The sequence below is a fragment of the Cyprinodon variegatus genome, unplaced genomic scaffold (genome assembly GCF_000732505.1).
Source record: "Cyprinodon variegatus isolate N-32 unplaced genomic scaffold, C_variegatus-1.0 Scaffold12, whole genome shotgun sequence".
Lineage (NCBI taxonomy): Eukaryota > Metazoa > Chordata > Actinopteri > Cyprinodontiformes > Cyprinodontidae > Cyprinodon > Cyprinodon variegatus.
The window spans coordinates 2224413-2246361 of record NW_015150465.1 but is presented as its reverse complement, the minus strand read 5'-3'; the positions used below and the strand labels follow the sequence as shown (position 1 = coordinate 2246361).

General features: G+C 37.1%; 2 protein-coding genes and 1 long non-coding RNA gene across 3 annotated transcripts in view; 1 reads left to right on the top strand and 2 right to left on the bottom strand.

The window, feature by feature from the left end:
• Positions 1 to 30: 30 nt before the first annotated feature.
• On the bottom strand, positions 31 to 18481 carry timp2 (TIMP metallopeptidase inhibitor 2). Its single transcript, XM_015381918.1, has 5 exons — positions 18113 to 18481; positions 6232 to 6332; positions 6019 to 6127; positions 3086 to 3210; positions 31 to 1796 (listed from the first exon to the last, which is right to left on the bottom strand). The coding sequence occupies exons 1-5, from the start codon at positions 18243 to 18245 to the stop codon at positions 1599 to 1601; spliced, it is 666 nt and encodes a 221-aa protein (XP_015237404.1). The 5' UTR covers positions 18246 to 18481; the 3' UTR covers positions 31 to 1598.
• Positions 18482 to 19901: 1420 nt separating this feature from the next.
• sfxn2 (sideroflexin 2) overlaps positions 19902 to 21949 on the bottom strand; it is a 14252-nt gene continuing 12204 nt past the window's right edge. The window contains exon 12 of the mRNA XM_015381883.1: positions 19902 to 20613. Coding sequence (XP_015237369.1) covers positions 20514 to 20613 — 100 coding nt within the window. The 3' untranslated portion in view covers positions 19902 to 20513. The remainder of the gene's footprint in view (positions 20614 to 21949) is intronic.
• LOC107089272 lies at positions 20903 to 21359 on the top strand. The gene is made up of 2 exons (XR_001481431.1): positions 20903 to 21185; positions 21258 to 21359. It is a non-coding gene; the product is annotated as an uncharacterized LOC107089272 (long non-coding RNA).

The window sequence follows — 21949 nt, the reverse complement described above, 5'->3', positions numbered from 1 at the left end:
AAAGAAAGAAAGAAAGAAAGAAAGAAAGAAAGAAAGAAAGAAAGAAAGAAAGAAAGAAAGAAAGAAAGAAAGAAAGAAAGAAAGAAAGAAAGTTTAACTTTAATTTAGATGGGTAATCCTAAACTACATTTTCTGTTTAAAGGAAGCATGTTCTGGGTGTCTAAAGTCACCAGTTACAGTGAGAAAATGAGAAAAGTGTTAATGAGACATTTAGATCTTAAAATCAAGAAAGGCAACTTGAAATTTGCTTTGGAATAAAATACAGAATGAGGTAATAAAATTAGAAACAAAATGGAGAGTAAATGATGGTCTGAGAGAGCAAACAATGACTCATAGGGCACTGCTGCCCTGATTAAGAGCTATTTTTTGGGACAGGGAGAGCTCCATCTCAGCAAGAATTGATTGCCTCCTAACGCCAGCCTCAGGAGGAAGTTGCACCATCATTCCACCAGTCTATCCTTGTGTTCAAATTGTCCACTCTTTTCTTTCTAAGGTTCACTATAAGCATTTCAGCCATTTTGTAAAGCAAAATACAGGGAATTACACTCCAATAGGAAAAATTAGTAGTTAGCAACTAAGGTTTTACCTAACAGAGTAAGTTAGCTGTGAACATTAGCATTATAATCTCAAATGTTAGCAGGATTTAAGAAAAAACAACATTGGTAACTTTTAAAAGTTTATTTCTAGAGTATCATTAACCCTTTTCTTTTGAAATAAAACCAAAGTTAATGTTAAGCATTTAGCGTTAAAATTAGATATTAGATTGTAATCTAGTGCTAGCTGCTATCGCTAGGATGGTAACTGTTAACATTAGGCACAGCTAGCTATCGCTTTGAATGTAAAATAGCACGCTGACTCTAATTTTGTTGAGTTTTTGGAATTTCATGAAGTAATTTCATTTAAAAAACTGAGGAAACAAATAGCAAATAATTTGCCATTAGAGTTAACATCACTTACTGCTAACTTAGCAGTTATTTGCCCTAGAAATCATCTGCAGATTTAGAGTCTTAAATTTGTGCTGAAATATAAGTTATTAAGTCTAAACATTCGTTATCTCACAAAATGACTTTTTTCTATGACATGCTAAACTGCTTTTAAGGGTAATATTTGGAATTGAGGAATATAGAAATTGCCTTTTAATGGGTACTCTGATTTCAGTACAAGAATGTAATTTGGTAAATAAGTCAGATAATCCTAATTTCCATTATGTTTTTGTCTAAAACAGTAAAAAAATAAGGGCATTACTTCATATTTGGGCAGCTATATCTTACTGAGGTTCATTTATGAGATAAAAAGCTGTAAATACACTTGAAAGCGAACCTTTTATAAAGAGGGAGTGAACATTTCCAACACAGCCTTTAATCTGATGGTGCCATTTACTTTTTTCATGAAGATGCTGCATCCAAGGACAACCTCTGCACGTTTTAATCATGGGAAACTTTAGAAATAAAGTGGTCACATCAACAAGAGGCTTAAAGTTATTTTCAGAACAGCAGCTAATTTCTATTACTATAGCTTAACGTTTTTAAATAGCCTAATGTTATTTTTCAATTTCAATTGCCTTGTTTCCGTTTTTTTTTCTCTGTCAGATTGCTGACTTAAGGGTCCTCTGCATCAATAAACTCCTTCTTAGGTGGCGCTACCCCACGGTACCAAGAGCAGGAGCCATCCGCTCTCTTGACGCAGGCATAGTGGTTAGCCTGGCGTCCGTGGACCTGCTTCTCAATCATCAGGTCTGTCCACAGACACTCCTCTGGAGCAGAGATCTCACAGGGGAGGGAAGGACAGCGCACAATCTGCAGAAACACAAAAAAAATGAAAAGTATGTACTGAGAAAACCTGAGATTTTGCTTTTTTTATTATAAACACCTCTAAAAGGTCTCCAACATTTTCTAGATATAAGTTTTAGAGAACGATATATATGCAGTTAGTGTGAAAATGCATTTCTTTCCAGACTTAATCAAGATAACAGTCAAAGCAAGCACCATTCCTCATGGCCTAATAGTCAAGAGCCTAGAAATTAAATGCAATGCTTTATGATCAGTAAAACATAATCACCCAAATTGACAGAAACTTACAATGAAACAAATCTGAGTTTTTTTAATAGAATTTAAAAGTTGCCGCATTTAACAGAGATTATGAGAAACAATGTTTGTTGTGGCGTTTTTTTTAAAGTACAGTGGCCAAGGGGTGCAAATGGCATTCAAAAAAGATTATTTCATTGCAGATTCAAAAAAGAGTTCTAAACAAAAAAACCAGTGAACACAAAAAAAAAGAAATAGACCAACACGCACAAAAAAAAAAAAAACACACATGCAAAGAAAAAATACTGAAAAGAAGAAATATTGCAATCACAGAAAACAGAACAGGAGAATGGAAATTCCCGCAAGCACAGACCATAATTATTAGCCTACTATAAACGAATGTCTTCTTCAAAAACATTAACAAGATCTCAACCAGAGAACACCTGATGTGAAGATTAGTAAAGGTGAGTTTTCTTATGAATCTTTTTTTAAACACCATTCTCTCTGAACATCCAATTCGTTACTTTACTACTACTATTTATAAGTTGACGATTGTCTCCCCCTGGTGGTCTGGAGCTAGTTATTGAGAGCTTTTTTTTTTTTTTTTTAAAGGTTTTTGCTATTTGTTGCATGCATTTTGTGTGTTAACTTTGTGTAAGTATTTATTTTCATAATCGTACCTTCTCAATTTTGTCGCCCTCAACCTTCTCTGCAATTCTAATTTGCAGGTTTTCTTGTTAGTCTCATTTTAGTGTTTGCTAGTCTTGGTTTTATTTTTTTCTGTACATTAGGGCACCAAAGAGACTACATTAATCCTCACACAATTTTTCTGGAGGGTTTCAAAAGAATCTACTCCTTTAAAAAATAATAAATCAACACCAATTGTATTCAATCATAACTTTGAAATTAATTGTTTGTTGTTATGATGCATGTTCTGTTTTCGCACTGCTCAGTTGTGTCTGGGTTTTTCCAGCAGGAACAAAATACCTGCTGCCTTTTTTGCTGTTTTGTTTAGTCATGCTGGGAATTAAAGAGACACAGATGGTCCTCTGCCGGCTTACCTTGCAGTCACAGCCCATCTGGTAGCGCTGGCTGAGGCTCTTTTTCTGGGTGGCGCTCAAGGAGTCCCAGAGCATGATGTAATCACAGAGGGTCACGTGCATGCGTCCGCCTGTCTCGGCCTTGCCTGGAAAAGAACGAATCGTGGCAAGGGGCATCAAAACAGCAGATGTGAAAGAACATTTTAGACAAGTTTAGGCAGAAGAGCGCTGGATGTTCCCATTGGATGAACATCAGATAAGTGATTAGTTTATATAACAGATAAAGAAGCTGCTGCTTTCCAGACTGATGCCTGCAGGCACCTAAATAAGCACCTTTACCAGTGTCTGTGCTGCCCACACAAGAGGCACTAGACAAAACAAGAAATGTCGAGCAGAGTTTACGGATCTGCTGAGATGCACGCCCCTTGGACAATATATGAGGAAAGCACATCTCAACTTGCTGAAAGCTTCACCTTGTGTGTCTGCACACAAGGCTGACTCACATTCTGCTGAAAATCTTCCAACTTTTGACCCTTCAACCAAAATAAGATGAATAGCTTTTCAAAGATGCCCCTCTCAGCAGAAAAGCAACTTTCTTTGCTACTGTTAGAGACGTTGGAAGGAAACGCTGACTTTAGCAGTTCCTCCTCTTACAACTCCATGTAATTAGAGGGGGACGGATGATTGCGGGTGCATCTCTGTGTGTGATGGAGAAACCAGAGCACGAATAACGTCACGGTCTTCTAGGTCTCCTCTGCTCGGTTCGCTGTCTTATTCAGATGCTGTTGTTCCTCTAATTCATGACACCAACCTCTCTGAACATGAAGGCATTACAGTATGGGAACATTTTTTCAGGCTCCTTAAACTTTCTCAGAGTATAACTACAAAGTTCTGTGCATTTTTAGTGATTTGCGTAAATAAACAGGAGTTTATAACTAAAAGGAAAGGTATTTTCTATAAATAATACTAAATCTGAAAAGTGTGGCCATTAATTTGCATTCATCCAACCAAAGTCAACATTTTACAGTGCCATAATTCTCTGCACTTTCAGTTGTACTTCTTTTGGCACGTTTCCATAAGCTTTGGTTATCTAGCAATATTTGACAGTTTTTCTTCTTTTCTTAGTAGCTCGAAATTTATCAGATTGCATTGAGAGTATTTGTTAACATTGATAAAACCTTTTTTGATAAAGCTTAAAGCTATAGTGGTTCAGGTTATTCTGATCTATTCTTTCATTATGCTGCTATAGGCTTAGATTGCTGGAGGACATAGGGAACACTTTTCATCAATCTGCTTCATACTATCCATCTATTCCCAGTATTTGTAAGTTCAACCCTTAACTTTATGCTCTCTATGCTTTTTATTTTCTTATTAGCTCCATCTGGTCCTCTGTGTTGGATACATTCCAGAAGCTGATTTGTATTGGGATGAAAATATAAATAACAGCAACAGTGGGATAGATCTTATTTTCTTTGCTTGGTTTTGCTAGTGTTTTTTGGAGGCCGTTTTTGAGTGGTCAGTTGCAAATGATCAGAGTTTTGCTAATACGTTTGGCTTTGGCTTATTGAATGTCTTGTTGGCTTATATTAGAAATGCTTCACTCGGTGCTGCTACATGTGTTGTTGAAAAAAGGCCCACCAAAACACAAAGTTGGTCATTTTGGCTATCTGAGTGCTTTTTGGCATAGTGTTGGAGCTGTGGTCAGTGGATATTAGAATTAAGGAAACAGTCTTGTAAAGGAGTTTCAGATGAAGATCTGGACATATGATGAGTGTGAGTCAGTCTCAGAGTTAGTCAGCTAGAAGCTTATTATTATTGTTGTAAAATAATGATATTTTCTTTTTTTTATTACATTTTTTTTATCAAAAATATTAATCAAAAATATTAAATTTTACTGAACACAAATGTATATAAATAGTTGTTTTATAAATTTTGACAGGCCAAAAATATTTTGTTCTAGTCTCAAAAATGAAGGAAAACAAGGGTGAACATCAGTCAAACCTTTGAACGGTTTTGCTAATCTAAAGGAGCGATAAATGAAATTTTACCACGAGGTTTGGCTTTTTATTTCTATCTCTACACCAAAACAAGATGTGTGTCACTACCAGCACTATAGCTGCAACTCCGCTCTCTTTGTAGAGAGAGGTGATGCTTGTTACAGATCTTGTTTCGGTCTACAGACAGAACTCAATAGCAAGCATGAGGAACTTATCACAGTTAAATCTCTATGTAAGCAGAGCTCATCATTACATCCCCAATAATTACAAGAATAGATTGGTCTTTCATTAGAAAACATTGACAAAAGGAAAGAGTCACACGCTCTGATTTGCCTGTCGAGTAAAATATGTTCTATGAAAACACAGCAGTTGCTAAGAGAAAATAAGACTGAAAGCAAAACATAATGTGACTTCAGACGGGTAAAAATAAGAGGGCTTAATATTATACCCTGTGGATTTCCAGGGTGCCATTTCTAGAAAGAGGCATTTACCCCTTAAAGCTTCCCTGTGTATTAATATAGAAACAATAATTACACCTGATTCTAGTTGTTAAACTATCAGAAGAGACACTGCATTATAGACAGCTACTCAAAAGGCCCTTAAAGACTCAAGTGTCCCACGGTAGAAGATCAGTCTCCACAGGGTTTAGACAGGAACGTCTCATTATCTATAATGGCATAAACAGTTTCCTCCCCCAGCATGCTCACTAGTCTTTATCTACCCTGCATTTTTTCTGGTTTTGCACACCTGCATGTTCATATGTTAACATTAAAGCTGCAAACAAGAAAAACACAAAATATGTTACAAGGTTTAGTTATCTCTATCACTTTAAAAGGCACAGATCCAGTCTAAAGTTGAGGTGGTACTACCTTCTTTCAGTATGTGCTTATTGGCACGCTAGTTGTATAGCATCTAATCAGCATAAAAAAGGCATCAACACTAATTACGTGCACGAACCTGAGATTAGGTACTCCTTCTTCCCAGTGGCATCAAGGGTAACACCACAGACAGCAGAAACTGGTGCAGTGAAAACCGCCTCAATGTCCTGGTCAGGTCCTTTAAACATCTAAAACAGAAGGAAGCATAATTAGATTAGAGAAAGGAATCAAGAGACGAGTACTTCAACCTTTTCTTCTGCAAATATTTGCTACATTGTAGAGCAAGTCAGACCTTTATTTGTTTGACATCATACTGGATCCTCTTGATGGGATTTCCATAGATATCATTCCCAGAATCCACCTCTCTTACCCCGACCACCTTAGCACGGATCACTGGTAAGAAACACAGGGATACAGAGTCAAACCCAATGATTTAACTCAGAAATATAGATATGCACAGATTACCTACCCAGTCTGAGAAAGTATGGCACTTTATTTTGGTATTTTCTAGGTGTGGATAAGTATGGGAAATGAGGAGTGTGGAAAAGCATGTATTTCAAGCTTGTATTTTGTACTATGTTTTCTAAAAGTTTTCACGTCCCTTTTTTACTGATTTTTGTTTTGCTAAACCTCTCCATCCTTCCCTGAACTCCTTCATTGAGTCATGATGGTATTCTTTCCTTCCTTTCTTAGGTCTTTCCTTCCCTTTTCATCTTTATTTTCCATCCATCTCTCCTCACTCATGTCATTCCTTATTTTCTCCCTTCTGTTAAAGCTTCCAGGTTCCATACTAAAATCTGACTCTGTATAAATATAGGCTATGAATACTTAATAAAATATTGATATAAAAGACCAAGGACTATGGAAAGATGAGTCTGAGAAGTATGAAACTCTTTGTAAAAAAGTGTGTGAATCTGTCTATTTATCTAAGACAAAAACATTAAAATATTACCATGAAAATCGATTTATCACATTAAATAAAAAAAGTGGAATAATATATATTTTGAACAATTACAAAGCAAAAAAATTTTTTTTCCTTTCTTTTACTTGTTAAACAAGTAAACATGTCCCTTATGACCAGAGGAGACTTGTAGGTTCATTGCAATTCAGTGCTTTAAAGCAGTGTTACCCAACCTCTTTTTTGACTTGTGTACCCTTTTCCATCTCAAATAAAAAACAACATAAATATTTTGCCTGGAAGTTAATAAGAAATCGAAATAAATAAAAAATAAAATAATATTATAAACCTGTATTTATAAAAATGGAGTTTGTCTGAGTAACTCCCTTATAATCACATTTAAATTTGATGAATTGGGAACAAAATACAGAACAGAAATTATAGTCAGACTGAATTAATTAGTTTGACTTTGTTTTCATTAAGACAGCTGAGCTGCTTTATTGAGCTCTGATAGCTCAGTGTGAAGAAGAGCTGATCCCAGGCTGTTCTCTATATCCAGCCTGTTCCTCTGCTTGGTTTGGATGTCTGTCAAAGCTGCAGATGAACTCAAACATATAAGACAAATTTACTTTTTGGTTGATAAAGGCTTGTCTTATTTTTCAATTGGGTCCTGACAGAGCAAAAAAGAGCCCAGCCCTATTTTATTTTACTACCTAAAAAATAAAATATTTTCATGTACCCCTTGCAATACAACCACGGACCACTAGAGGTACGAGTACCCCCGGTTGGGAATCACTGCTTTAAAGAAGCAGGAAAATTTTAAATAAATTTCTTTACAAACAGTAACAGTAACATTTCCATGTCGGCAGTTAAGGTCCTGGCAGTATTTTTTTTCTCCTATGATCCTAAACTGTGTTTCATTACAGAAACAATCCAAGGTACATAACAGTGTTCTACCCTACTGAAAATAAAATGGAGTCCTAACTGAATTTATTAGTTTTATTTGACTTTATGATCTGGTGAACTGTAAAGTGCCTTGAGATGACATGTGTTGTGAATTGGCGCTATATAAATAAATGGAATTGAATTTGGAAAATTTGGTTTTGAATTAATAACCCATGGGTTTCTTGCTTTGAGACTGAGATATTGTCTCCAGAGATCCAAAATGAAAAAGTGCAACAAAATATTTTTTACCAAGAGGGATAAGACACAAGTAGCCTTCAGAATACAATATGAATGTTGCTGTTCACTGAGGTAGGAGCTAAAGCTATAGAACAGATTTCACTGCCAAATGTTTAGATATGTTAGCATAAAGCCTTACTTATACTGTTAATAGTAATAGCAAGGCTATGCTTAGGCAATTAGTGTCAGAAAAGTTTATACGGTATATAATACGTACAATATTCACAAGAATGTTTTTGCCTGCTGACCAAAACTGGTGCAAAAATTCTTATCAGGTCCAAAAAAGAACTAAGTAAACACTATTAGGACGAAAGTCTGCCAAATATAGTTTTACTTTAACATCACTATATTTTTTTCATAGTTTAAATAAAAAACATCTTAAATACTTGGAAGACCATAATAGAGAAGAGAATGCAGTTAAAAAACAAATGCAATAAGAAAAAGATGTGAAAATAGATGCTGGATGTTGAGCTTGCCTGGCTCCGATTTGAACCTTTATAGTTGCATCTTTGTTGTTAGGATAGAATTGATGTGCTTTTCTACAGCAGGGACAGAGAAGCTGGACACATTTGATGAACAGATGGATGAAAGTAAGACTAAATTATTTTGAGCTCTTTTGCAAACATGAATGACTAGAAAGGTGGTAGAGGCAAGGCAAGTTTATCTGTATAGCACAATTCAGTATAAAGACAATTCAAAGTGCTTTACATACATTAAACAGTAAAATAGAGCAAAACTAAAAGCAGAAAAAAAGCAGGTAAAGATAAAACAAGATAAAAGCAGATAGTAAACCAAATAAAACAGTTGGACCACAAACTTAAACCTAAACAGAAGTTTTTATTTTTACAAACTTTTGCACTTTTACAGTCTTCTGGGAGTTTTTTTCTGGAAAAGTGGAGCATAGGAACTAAATGCTGCTTCTCCATGTTTGGTTCTAGTTCTGGGTGTAAAGAGCAGGGTTGAACTAGAAGACCTGAGTGGTCTGGGAGATGCATACACTGACAACAGATCTGTTATATATTGAGGTGTTGATCCATTCAGAGATTTATAGATTAACATAAGGATTTTAAAAGTCCATTCTCTGAGCTACAGGGAGCCAATGTAAGGACTTCAGAACCAGGCAGATGTTCTCTACTTTCTTAGTTCTAGTGAGAACTCTGGCAGCAGCATTTTGGATCAGCTGAAACTGTCAGATGCCACCAATGCCAATACTGATTTCTCTTCCACCCATTAAATTATAAAAATTGCACAATGATAACTAATGTTACACAAATCAAAATTTAAACAAAACAAAAAAAAAAAGAGTGTCAACTTATAGAAATCAAAATAATGGATAGTAAATGGAGGGAGCAGCAATGCAAAGGAAAAACCAGCAATTTACAGCAGAACATATCGGCTGTTCGATGTGTCGGCCTATCACTAGTACTGATTCCCTGAGCATGAAGCATGAGTATGAAAAAAAAACCCTCAAACCCTTACATCATCCTTCCTTCACTGGTTTGTCACACAATAACTAAGAAGTTTAAAGCTGTATGGTAACAAAGTGAAGAGAGTTCTATCTTAAAATTCTAAAATATGGTTAAAACAAACACTTTTTAAGGTGTAATATTTATTAAATTACTAAAAGGGCAGATAACAGATACCAAGTGACTAAATGTACCTTTAAAGGATCAAAATTTTCCGCTTTCAATTTTAAAAATGGATATGAATGAGAGGCTGCCTATTGCTCAAACTGAAGAAATGTATTCCTCTAAAGATGTTCTTTAAAAAAATAAAAAGTTAGATCATCAGCATAACGGCTGATTATTTCACAAATTACCCTCCAGATGGTGAAAATGATGCATGATTTTCCTACAGGATTTAAGGCCAGAGATTTAATGACGGGCTTAATCCTGTGCTAAACATTTAGAAGATTACATTCTTAGAAACAAACATCCAGACTCCTACGTTGTCTCCTGGCCAAAGTCTCATAAACCACCATGTGTCCCTGCAGCTAATTATAAACTTTGTGGAACCAACACTTCCTCTTAATAATCCCTCAAACCTCTGATTCTCCATTCAGGCTAATAACAGAGTCCAGAACACCCTAAAAACCACAACAACCTGAACTTGCAGCAAAATAGAAGCAGGAAACAATTGCAGGATCAAATTAAAAAATTGGACTCGCAGACTGCAGCTGAGGGAACGACTCGGCTGTAAGTGTGCCTCTTATTGTGTGTGTTTTAATAGCCCCACTGACTTCAAGCTTTAGCTATGCTCAGAGTATTTATTTTAGAATGGAAAATATGAGCAATAAGACTGTGGGTGTCTGTGTGTTTGGTGGTAGTGGCTACAATTAGCACGAATAGAGGATATGAACAGAGATAAATACACATACATTATCGTCTTGCTATATATATAGTGATGACCACGTCCCCATAACTATAATTGATTTTCTATTGTTTTCAACCTTTTCTATGTCTGATAATAACCCTAACAAGCCATTTTGAGTGCATTCATAACCTTAACCTGAACTCTGTTCACACCTTCGTTCTAAACTGTTAGAAGAAAAAAAGAAGTGTAGACGAGCAATGTGTCCTCACTTTGGTACAAACAGTCCTTGCTCTGGTGCCAAGCAGCAGCACACAACTAACGTCTGTTTTAGGCTCAGTTTACTCCGTGCTTGGAGGTTGTTTTTTCTTTGCATTCTTTATAATTTAACAAATTTAATGCACAAGTTTATGGTTAGAATATATGGTTGAGCTAAAAAATGAATCATACCCCTCTAGTTTTTTTGTTTTCAGTTTGTCTGAGAAAAATAATAGGATTGCTCTGAAGAGAAGATTATAATTTATAGGCTTCTTATTTATGAGCAGTTTGGCCTTTTTTTGGTTAAAGAAAAAGTTGGGGGTTGGGTGGAGGATATGGTACGATTGGTGCGGGGTCTTTTGTTTTATGATATTTCATTTGCAGAAAATTCTACTGGTTCAATGGTTACTTTATTTGTCTGAAAGCGGGGTGAAATTTTTGATTGGGTACAGCCTGTCTAAGATAAGGAAAAAAACAGACATTATACATGGAGGACGCAGTGTCCCGAGGCCTTGCTCGGCACCGCGAGGTTAGGGGAAAAAAACTAAAAAGGATTACAATGGGTGGGATAAGGGGAAAAAAATCATGTCAGTTTATGCTTAGTGGGATACACTCTGAGATCATATAGGACAGTGTGGCTGAGCGGTGGCCCGCGCTGGATTAAGGCTCCAGTCTCTTCAGGGATATGGGTTCAAATCTCACCGCTGCAATCATCTTTGACAGAGATGGTAAATCACCCGTCCAGCAAACAAGAAGCCTGGGTTTGTATCCATTGGCGCGGCCAAAAATGTTTCATGGGGCGGCGAGGTGGGACCACTAAAAATTTTGGGGTGGGCACACTGAAACTAAAAGCCATAATTCCGGGGTTTGAATCTACTATTGTGGTAAACCTGCCTGTAGAAATCATAAAGACTTAAGTAAACACCTACTCATATCTTGGTTTATTCTGTGATTTTTAATGTTACGTTGCTGGCTGTGCATAATAGGATGAGATGCTAAACTGATGCTACTACAATTAACCCTGGCGAGTGGGGTGGCCAGTTAGTGGCCACCTCCTGGTGGTGCCACTGCTTGTATCCCAGCTAAGGGAAATGAGCTGCCAGTGTGGGTCCTTAAGACCCTTCACTCCCTGCCTAGTGGTTAGAGCATTGCGCTTAGGGTATCCTAAGATTCTGTGTCCCACGGACTGCCACTCTGGCTCCCTGAGCAAGACCCTTAACCCCACACTGCTCCCCGGGCGCTGCACAATGACAGGTTTGTCTGATCTTTTGCATTCCCCAAAGGGATGGTTTGAATGCAGAGAGTTAATTTCGTTGCTCTGTACTTGTGACAGTGTAATGATAATAAAACGCTGGAAAAAGCTGGAGATTGCCAAAAACCTCAGCACAAAGAAGCAACACAGACAGAAAACAACTTCTTGCAGGAGGAACGGCAAAGGCGGTATGAGGGGTGCATATGTTTGTATCTGTGAGTAAAGCCATGCTTTTGTAACCTTGTGGGGAGGATTTCCAGTAATGTGCTACATTTTGGGGACTTACAGGTACGTGTGGGGACAAACGACTGGTCCCCACTTGTAGTTCCCTTCTTACAGACATTATGCCGTTGATTCCAGCCCTTTAGGTGACTGTAACACCCTTTTGCCACAGTACAAAAAGGAAGAGAGCGATGTAGGTAGCACACACTTGCATGCATGTGAGCTGGAAGTTAACATCAAAAACAAATTCCTGACACTTTGAGTGAGAGCAAATGATAAAGAAAAAAAAAAAAAAGGCACAGCCGCTAGTTCAAAAAATTCAAAAGACCCAGAAAAAACCTGTATAATTTAGCTGCACTTTGAAGCTTATGCAAATATATTCAGAAGCATCAGCCAGGGTACACATACCAAGACACGTGGTTGGAGTATACCTGGCTGGAAATTTGGGCTGGATTCCTCTTAGTTTTTCTTCTCTCTCTTTCTCACATTCTAAATCTAATAAATAATATTTAATATATTTACATCAGCAACAGGATGCTGATGAAGGAAAAATGCCCTGTTTTTCATCATAGATCGCTTCTCCTATATGGAAGGTTAAGGAGGACAAAATTAATATTTAATTTCAAAGTATTAAAAAATGAACAAATGTAAGATTAAATAACGAAATGTAATGTGAAATAAAAATTGTACCATAATGTAACCAAATGTACTATTTAATACACCATTAATTAGTTAAACTTCTTAAATTATTACATTTAATAATCTTTTTAAAAATAAATTAATTTACATAAACATTTAATCATTTCACTCTGTATTTATTCATTTTATGTCAACTGCATAACCGACTTATGAAATTATTTCAACAATCAATTTCACCCATCAAATGAAATGGGCGGGACTTGGTACGCTCCCATAGAAATCCTTATGTCTGATTGGCTGCTTCTCTCTGAGCAACAAAATACTTCTCCCAGGGGTTTCTTTGACTCTAATGTCCATTTTATCACTGAATAAAGCAGAAATAATTTCAAAAACAAGTTGTAATTATTTTGCCTCACAGCAGGGGAGCAACCCCAACCTCTGTATCTATAGTTTGGTATAAATATATCTAATATGCTTACCTGCAATTTAGAGCCTAGAGTTACTCACCCCATGTGCTTTAAATAACTGGCAACACTTTTTTGAACTTATTCCCCATTTTACCGACAAATATATAGACTTAAGAGGGAAAAAGAAAATAAAGAAGAAGTTGTCTCGTCTTTCTTAGAGATGCAGCCAATCAGAAGTCAGGAACTCTATAAAACACCCTAGTCCCGCCTACTGACTTTGATGAGTAACGCTGACAGCTTGAGTAATATAATGAGAGAGCATTAATGAAATAAATACAGAGTGAAATAATAAGCCGTATATTAATTCAAAAATAATTATATTTGATGTTATAATTTAAATATTTCAATATTTAATTGTACATTTAGTTATTTTTAATTTTACACTTTATAATCTGAAGTTAGATAAAAATTTTTAACAATGTAATTAATAAATAAATGTTACATTTAATTATTTAATGCTACATTTTTCTAATTCATTAAACATCTACATTTTTTTTAAGTTCATGACATATTGATATATTTATTTAATTCTGTCCCCCTTAGCCTTCCATAGTGCTGCATTACAATACTTTTGCAGTGCAGATGTTTGTTCCAAAAAGGAACAGGCTAGATGGTCCTATTCTGCCTGAATACTAGGCTGCAGAGATGGCAGAAAGATCTTATCCATGGGATTCAACCCGCAGCCCTCCCCCAAAAAACCCACTGACTGACCCACATTTTGATGGCTCCCCATCTCTGCCAATATAGATGACGCCTAACGACTTATACATCTGTATTATTTGAAATACGCAATGCTTTCCATGCAAACCCCGTATGAACTCTCACCACACACTAACTGCCCCCCCTGCTGATTTTTTTTTTTTTTTTTTAGCATAGTGACCACCAAATCATCTCAAATTCTTCTTTGGTGTGGTTTAATCAGCTCAAGGCATATGTGGGCCTTCTGTTTAACATGTTGCAACAAAACAGATCATAAAAAAAAAATTTAAAAACTCAGACAAGCCTCAGATTTTCAGGCAACATCTGTATGAAAGTGTTAAGGCTGGGTATTTATCTTCAGAACGGCGACATGCAGAACACATAGACAATCCCACTGATGGTCAAACATTATGGTGGTGTAAAGTCTGGGGCTGCTTTGCTTCTTCGGGTGCTGGAAAACTTCCTTCAACAGGTTTAACCTTTCGTTTTGCTCTGGCGGAATATTTCAGGGAAAATGTCTGGCTAACCATTTTCAAAACACAGGTTTTTAAGTGGACTATTTAAAGAATGTCTCCATAGTAAATGCTAGCTGTCAGAAACCCTTATTACTGCCCAAAGTGATTAACTTTAGTGGGTGATTAGTTTTTCACATGAGGAAAATGAGAAATTAAAATCATTTAAATTCCTTCAGTTTTATCTGTTAAGGTGTTTTTTTTTCTCCAGAAATTGAAATATCTCAAAAGTGAAAAATCTGTATGGGTTAAATTATTCTTGACAGAGCTTTCTAAATCATATTTATATATTATTCTATAATGTATTTCCATATATGATCAAAAACTACTAAATACCAAGAGAAATAAACTGATCCCAAATTTTTGCATAAATATGATCCTTTCCTGATTGACTGTAATAACCGCAGGATGATTCTGGTCTTCCAGATAATAAACCAGACTGCAGACAGTCAGTCGGACTGGGAAGGGCAGTTCCCCTTTGAGTGTCTGAGTGGTTTATTTTAAAAAGAGGATGCTTGCATCTCTGCTTGTACATTCCATGTGGGACTGTGGGGTAGGCGCATGACATGGCGGGACGTTTGATGGCCTGAGGTCTGACCTGCAGCATCGCTTGCATAAAAAACGATGATACATTCACTGAGTCGACCAGCCCGAGGCTTCACCTTACCAGACAGAAAATCTAAACTTGGTTGCATTTGTGCACGTTTCCCCAAGATGTTTCTCTCCACAGGCAGAGTCATCTTAAACCACAGCTCTGCCCTCACCTATTCCTCATCTGTGGGCGCTTCTGAAGCAGGTCGGTTCTGTTGCAGCTTTACCCTTTAATCTGATGAAAAATCAATGAAACAGGGAATTTCTGTGGTTTGGTGGTCTGCATGACCATTAAAAATGTTTTCCTGACTCATGCACCCTTAGGTAAAAGAAAAAAACCAACAACAAAAGCACACCTATACACCTCTCATGCTAGACATCCTGTCTCTGTAGCTGCCACCAAACCAGTTTGAGTCACGCCTGAAAATAGAGCCTTCGTTTTGTGCAATCACAGAGAGCCACACATACTTCTCGTAAATGCGTGTATGTGTGCTTTGAGTTGAAAAGCAGAAAAAGCTGGAGCCAACGTCGTGCAGTCCCCCCCCCTCCAACTTTCTCAAGGATACCATGCATATTTTAACTTCCAATGCCATTTTTATTGCCAGTTTTCCCCCCTTCCTGAACTGACAGCCAGATGTTCTAACGGAGCCAGGGAGTGGGAGCATGGCATGTCCACGCATGGCATGGACAGACAGGCCTCTGGTTGTCTCTGCGGTTGTGAAAGCCCGTGCATGGGTGTGCTGTCCCCTGACCGGAGCAAAGAAGCTGGGAAAACCCCAGAAACATTCCTGCAATTCCTCCCAAGCACCACCCAACGCAGGGAGCAAAAATGCACAGAAGTGGGATTTTAGATGTTTTTCTAAATGAGAAAAGTTTGTGGCATTACATATTCTGGGTTTGAATTTAACCCAGTATTCACAGTCTCTCCATCCTCTTGTCCCCTTCTCCTTTCTGGTGCCACGTTGCACCACAAAAACCCCCATGCTTCAACCCTGGAGCTTCAGAGCTCAGTGCACTGAGGTAGCAGTTTTCTTTTGTCATAAAAATAAGCTGGTGCACTACAAGAAATAATAAAGCATTACCCAAAATTATCAACTTTTATAGGTAGAAATCAAGTCTGGATGTTTAGGAAGACTCTAAAGCAGGGGTCCCCAAACTTTTTCCTGCGAGGGCCACATCACTTTTCCCTTCTCTGATGGGGGGCCGGGGTCAGTTTGCAACAGAAAAATTGTGACGATTGCAAGAGTGCCTAAATTTATGATGGAATTTATGTCTTTATGACAGGATTTATAGTGTCTCTGCAGGTTATATTCTTTGAATACTGCCACTGCCCCTGGACAGATGAGACAGACAGCCTTTTCTTTGCATTGAACAAAAAAATAATTGTTCATCCAATTCAGGTTAAATGGCCTGCATTCTGAATCAATTTTTCTCCTACCTAATCTTTTCGCCATTATTCCGTTCTCTCTTTACGAAAGAGGATTAGGGTCATTCAAAAAAGACTATTCAATTCTGACTTTTTTTTCCATAGAATTCTGACTTTTGTCGCAGAATTCTGAGACAAAAGTCAGAATTGAATAGACTATTATTTTTATTTTTTTGAATGGTCCTAATCCTCTTCCGTATCTCTTTGAGAGGGGCGGGTTTAAGATTTTTTGCTGGGGGTTGCCAGATAGGGGCACAGACCCCAAAAGTGTGGAACATTGTCACGTTATATGTGTGTATGAAATAGTTACTAATAGTTAATAATGAAAAACTTCATAATTAAGGAACATTTTATTGCAAATGTCCAACTTTATATTCAAATACAAAAAAATTAAATAAGTAATACACTTATATGAAAATACTCTCTGGTATTGTTCAGGGGGCCGGACCAAATGTGGAGGCGGGCCGTAGTTTGGGGACCACTAAGAATAAGGAAAGATCAAAGAGGGGACAGGTATATTAAAAAGAGGAAAGCCTTCAACTCACAAAATGCAAAAACTAGCTTTGGAAATAATAGAAATCCTAAAAAGGTTTTGAGGACATATCTTATCCGAAGCCGTCTTCAGATGGCCCTTTTTTATTTCCATCCTCATAGTTTACACACCTTACTGCTTTTCTGTTAAACTTACCTTCTGGATACAGTGTCATCAAACCAAATAAGTTTTCTTGCAACCGTATCCTTTTTTTTTATTTTTTTAATCACACTGATATCAAGTCTGGACCCATGCAGTAAATGCTCCATTTAATGATGCCGTGTTGACGGGGAACCTTTAATAACAGACAATAAATGTATCATCTTTAGTAACATTTCATGAGGACAAGTTCAGAAAACCAATTCCTGATTGCTCTAATGCAATTAGCAAACTTGTGTGAGTAAATCCGTGAACCAGAACTAAACATGGAGAAGCAGCATTTAGTTCCTATGCTCCGCTTATCTGGAACAAACTTCCAGAAAACTGTAAAAGTGCAGAAAGCCTGAGTTTAAGACTAAAAACATATTTGTTTAGGATTGCCTTCGACTGTTCTAATTAAACAGTTCAACTTTTTTATTTTCTTTACTCCAACTGTTTTTATTTTTCTTTTTTGTTTCTGCATTTTTAATTATTTTTTCCTACTTGCTTTGATTCTGTTTTATTTTCCTATATTTTAATCATGTAAAGCACTTTGCATTGTCTTTGTATTGAATTGTGCTATACATACAAATTTCCCTCGCCTTGCCTTGCCTTGCTTTCACCACATCTCAAAGTTACCTAACTGGATTAAGCTGAGCCCAGGGGCCCCCATCCTCCTTAATGCGGCCCTGTAGTTTTATATCTAACGCCACATGAGCAAATTAGAATTGATTATTGATGATTTCATAATGTAGGCTATATATAAATATAAATATATGCAAATAGATTTCCAGAATCCTGAAAGACTTCTGCATTCCAGAAGACATTAAATCGCAGAGTGACAGAAAAGATAATTGAATCTGCGTAGGGGATGGAAGTATGCAGCATGAATGTGGTGCAAACTGTGTGAGCCGTGGCCTTAAAGCACCCTCCCTCCCCTCCACTCAGCTGCAGGCTTTCCAGCGGTTTCCACCGGCCACAGGCGGCCGTCCTCGGAGGCTGCAGCAGCGGCCGGTTAAACGTAAACAACAACAGAGCTCCACTCACCTACATCGGCGTTGCAGAACGCCTGTTGCGGATGGACCGGAGCGCAGCTGCACGCCTCCGCGAGCTCCTCCGCGCGCCACAGCAGCAGCAGTAGCGCGAGCGCTGAAAGGATGCCGTTAACGGGAAACGGCATATTGGTAAACACCGCAGCGGGAATCCTCCTCTTTCTTCTTCTTCAGCCTATTTGTCTGTCTGCGCAGATGCGTTGCTGAGTAGATCCAGAGGCAGCGCTTCCCTCCCCTCCTCTGATTTAACACACACGTCAACAACAAACCGGACTGGAGCTGCCGGTTCGGTTCCGATGCTACCCGCTGAGATCGTCGCTGTCAGCAAACTGCCTGCAATGTTTTAACCTCAGGAATCTTTGAGGTTTTTCTAAAGCTGCGGCTCCTCCCCGCTAGATTCAAAGATGACCGGCAGAGGGCGCCATTTCTACATCACAGCAAACTAACCTTAGCTCCCTGAACTGTTTAGTTTCTCTAAACTTCTGCAAGTCTTTCAGAAAATGTACTCTTTTTTACGATTTATTTTTCTTCCTCACATGTTAATTTAAAATAAAATCCAAGAAGTCCAAACAAAGATCCTGTAAGAAGAAGCATCCTTATCCAACTGCAAGCCAAGTTTAAGGCCCATAATGGCTTTTAAGGAATTTCCTTTATAAGAGCCAAAATCACCAGCTTTTAATTTAATATTCTTAGATTCTATTTGAGAGAATTTTTCTGAGGTACCTTTTTTAAGATTTACTTTTGTGCACTTTTGCAAAAGTTTAACTTCCTCATATTACTTAGCTGAGGATCTTGTATCACTCCCTGAATTAGTGTTGCAAGAAAAAAAAAATGTAATTACTGTTGCAAGCTGTTGTCGGAAAATTTAGATTTCTCTTCATCAATATATTAATTTATCCTATGTACTCACTGTTTTCACTCAGTCTCTTTCACCTCCAAGGCCACACAATTCTCTACGTGAGGGCTTTTGCAGACCAGACATTGCTTCTTCCCAAAACAAACCAGATTCTTTCTCAAGGTTTATTCATAAAATGTTACTGTTAACCAAAGTGTCTGTAATTTGTTGTAAATAAGGGGGGGGGCGCGAACGCTGCTCTAGTAGAACAGGGCAGAATGCTGTGCCATAAGGGCTGTATGATGAAATGTTCTCTTTGCAAAGATATGAAGAAATGTGCCAACTGAGTGAAATCCATTCATTTCCGTTTATTTCACTAAGGTGAATAGTTGAATACTTTTTTCCCCACTACAAAGCTCTCACAAAAGATTAGCAAGATCATGTTTTTATTTATTTATTTGCAAGCTCCAAGTTATTTTTGCTTTACTATGTATTTTTGCAGGAGTCCTTTTTGTTTTGTTTTTTTTGTAAAATTCCAAGTTACTTTTGCAAAATTCAATTATTTTTGAAAGGTTGTTTTTGTGAGCTTCTCGACTTTTGCAAGCTCGTACTTTTTTCTTTCTTTTGTAAGTATTAAGGCAAGATCCTATTTCAAAACAATTTTGCAGAAGTTTACAAAAGTAATTCATGATCTGGAAAAATAACTTTTTCTTTCCACCAATGTGTCTGAAGCTAATCTTAAGAATTAACACACTATATATATATAGATTTTTCCTAAATGTAAAGCATATAAATCGATTTCACAATATATATGTATTTAGCAGGCTCAGAAAATATATATTTTTGTACTAATTTTTAAATAAAAACATCTGTAGATTTTCGCTTTACCAACACACAAGAGCAATTTATTAGACTTCTGAAAGGAAAACTCTGAGGCACTCTGTTTTAAAACTGTAGTTTATTCCAACTCATGCTGAGGTTTACGTTTGCACAGATAAACTCTTTTTTTTTTTTATGGAAACCATTTCAATAGAAATGGTTTGATGAATCAATACTGAATCTCCAGCCTACCTCCTTTCTGGCACAAGAGGGCAGCAGCTTCCACTAAAATTGGGGACGTTTTAAGACTTCACAAGTTCATAAAAGGCATTTTAGGATTCCACAGTGAAGCTAATGCTGTTGAACTAACCTAATATAACCACAGCTTAGCAGTGTTGCTCTTGTTTCTCTTCAAAAGGCACAGACTATAGGGAGGATCAGAACCCTGAAGGCTCATTTTGCAATGAAAACAGCAACAAAGGCAAAGCAACACTATGTTCCTGAGATGAGATTGTTTGGTTTCCATACAGAAGTCTACAGCAACCTAAAAGCCTGTCCTTCCTGCAGACATAGGATTAATGAAAAAGGGAAATTGAAAAGAAATAATAAGATTCTGAATGAAATAATAGAACCTAGAAATCACTTCGGTTGATAATTAAAAATGAGGGAAAGGTTTGTAAAAGCCCTGACTGGAGCACCAACTGCTGTGTCACAGTGAAAACACAAAGCTGTCCTCTGGGCCTTAGAGACCTTTGTTAAAGTAAACTAACTGGACTTTATCTCCATATTGAGACACGATGGAGTCTCTGAGCTCGGGCTCCAGCTTCGACACGGCCATAGAGCTGCAGAAGGAACAAACAAGATCAGTCAGTCAATGAAAGCATAAAACAAAAAATGATTTCTAACCACCATTTCACTCCCAAAATTTTTAAAAATAAATATTATTATAGCTTGATTACTTATTGAATCATGGTACCCTCACTGTTATAGCAGCATGACTGTAGTTTGATCCTAAATTATATGTGTATCCCCTTCCCACAAAAAAAAAATAAAAAATCTTTATTTTGTAAAAGAATTTAATCCTAAGTGATGCACAATATTTGAACTCATTTTTCTATGAGTACTGAGGCCCCGTCGGTGTCAGACGTCACTTCTCCACTGACTGCATCTTAATAAAGCTTAGCTCACCATTAAGTTTTCTCTCAGACATTTTATTTCACTGTCTGAAGTCAGATAACAGGGATTTATAGATTTGTTTGCAGGTCATAAAAACCATCTGTTAGCCAGACAGCAGAAGCAGTTTTATGACTGTTTAGTCATCCAAGTAAATCAACATGAATGCAGGAAGGAAAAAACATCTGGACTGCTCAGCAGCATTTAGCAGAATTTCTTAAGTTTGGGAGTTTCTTTGCTGGTGTAAGGACTGCCTGATGCAACACTACACAGAAAGTGACAGAAAATGCTTTGTGCATTAAAGAACTCAAAGTTAGAGGTTTAAATATGCTAAATAATGTCAGCTGTGGTATTTTGAAGCAAAATGCTGCACTTTGTTTGGGGACACAAAAGATTAATGATTCCTAAAAAAAAACAAAAAAACAAAAACAAAAAAAAACCTCAACCCTTTTTTTAATATCCATAAATGTCATGTTTAGATAAAACTAGATTCACAAAAAGCCCTGATTAAATAATCTCACCTTCTGACCTTCCAATAAGCGATCAAAGAGGTGGCCAGATGGGGAGCAGTTTTATGATATTACTAAAACATTTTGCACTATGGGAGGTGGGGAATACACTTCTAAAATAGGTCTGCTTTGTTTTTTTATTTGTTTTTTTATTTTACAATCAACATCAATATTTAGTTGTGTTAAAAAAAAATAAATAAATAAATCCAACAACCAACTGGAATCCGTATCTATATGTGCTAACAAGCTAGAAATTAGGGCAGATGACTTAAATTTAACCGTTTTTAATCATCAGGGAGGGGTTTAAAAATCAAACAGAGGATGCACAGGGCTGTATGAACCTATTTATCGAAAAAAAAATATTTTCTTAAACAAGTCAAGACGTGTTTGCAGTCTTTTCAAGCTGTGAGAGAGAGCAAGGCTTTTAGCAGATAACAGAAAGGCGAATGAAAGTACAGCAAAGTTTCTCTGTTTTATCCCTTGAAGTTTCCATTCT

Excerpts from the sequence above, each read along its gene's own strand:
- timp2 (XM_015381918.1), bottom strand. The coding sequence starts at position 18,245 with ATGCCGTTTCCCGTTAACGGCATCCTTTCAGCGCTCGCGCTACTGCTG. Across the intron at positions 3,211-6,018 it reads GAAGGAGTACCTAATCTCAG|GCAAGGCCGAGACAGGCGGA; the intron begins GTTCGTGCACGT and ends GTTCTTTTCCAG. Across the intron at positions 1,797-3,085 it reads AGATGGGCTGTGACTGCAAG|ATTGTGCGCTGTCCTTCCCT; the intron begins GTAAGCCGGCAG and ends GTGTTTCTGCAG.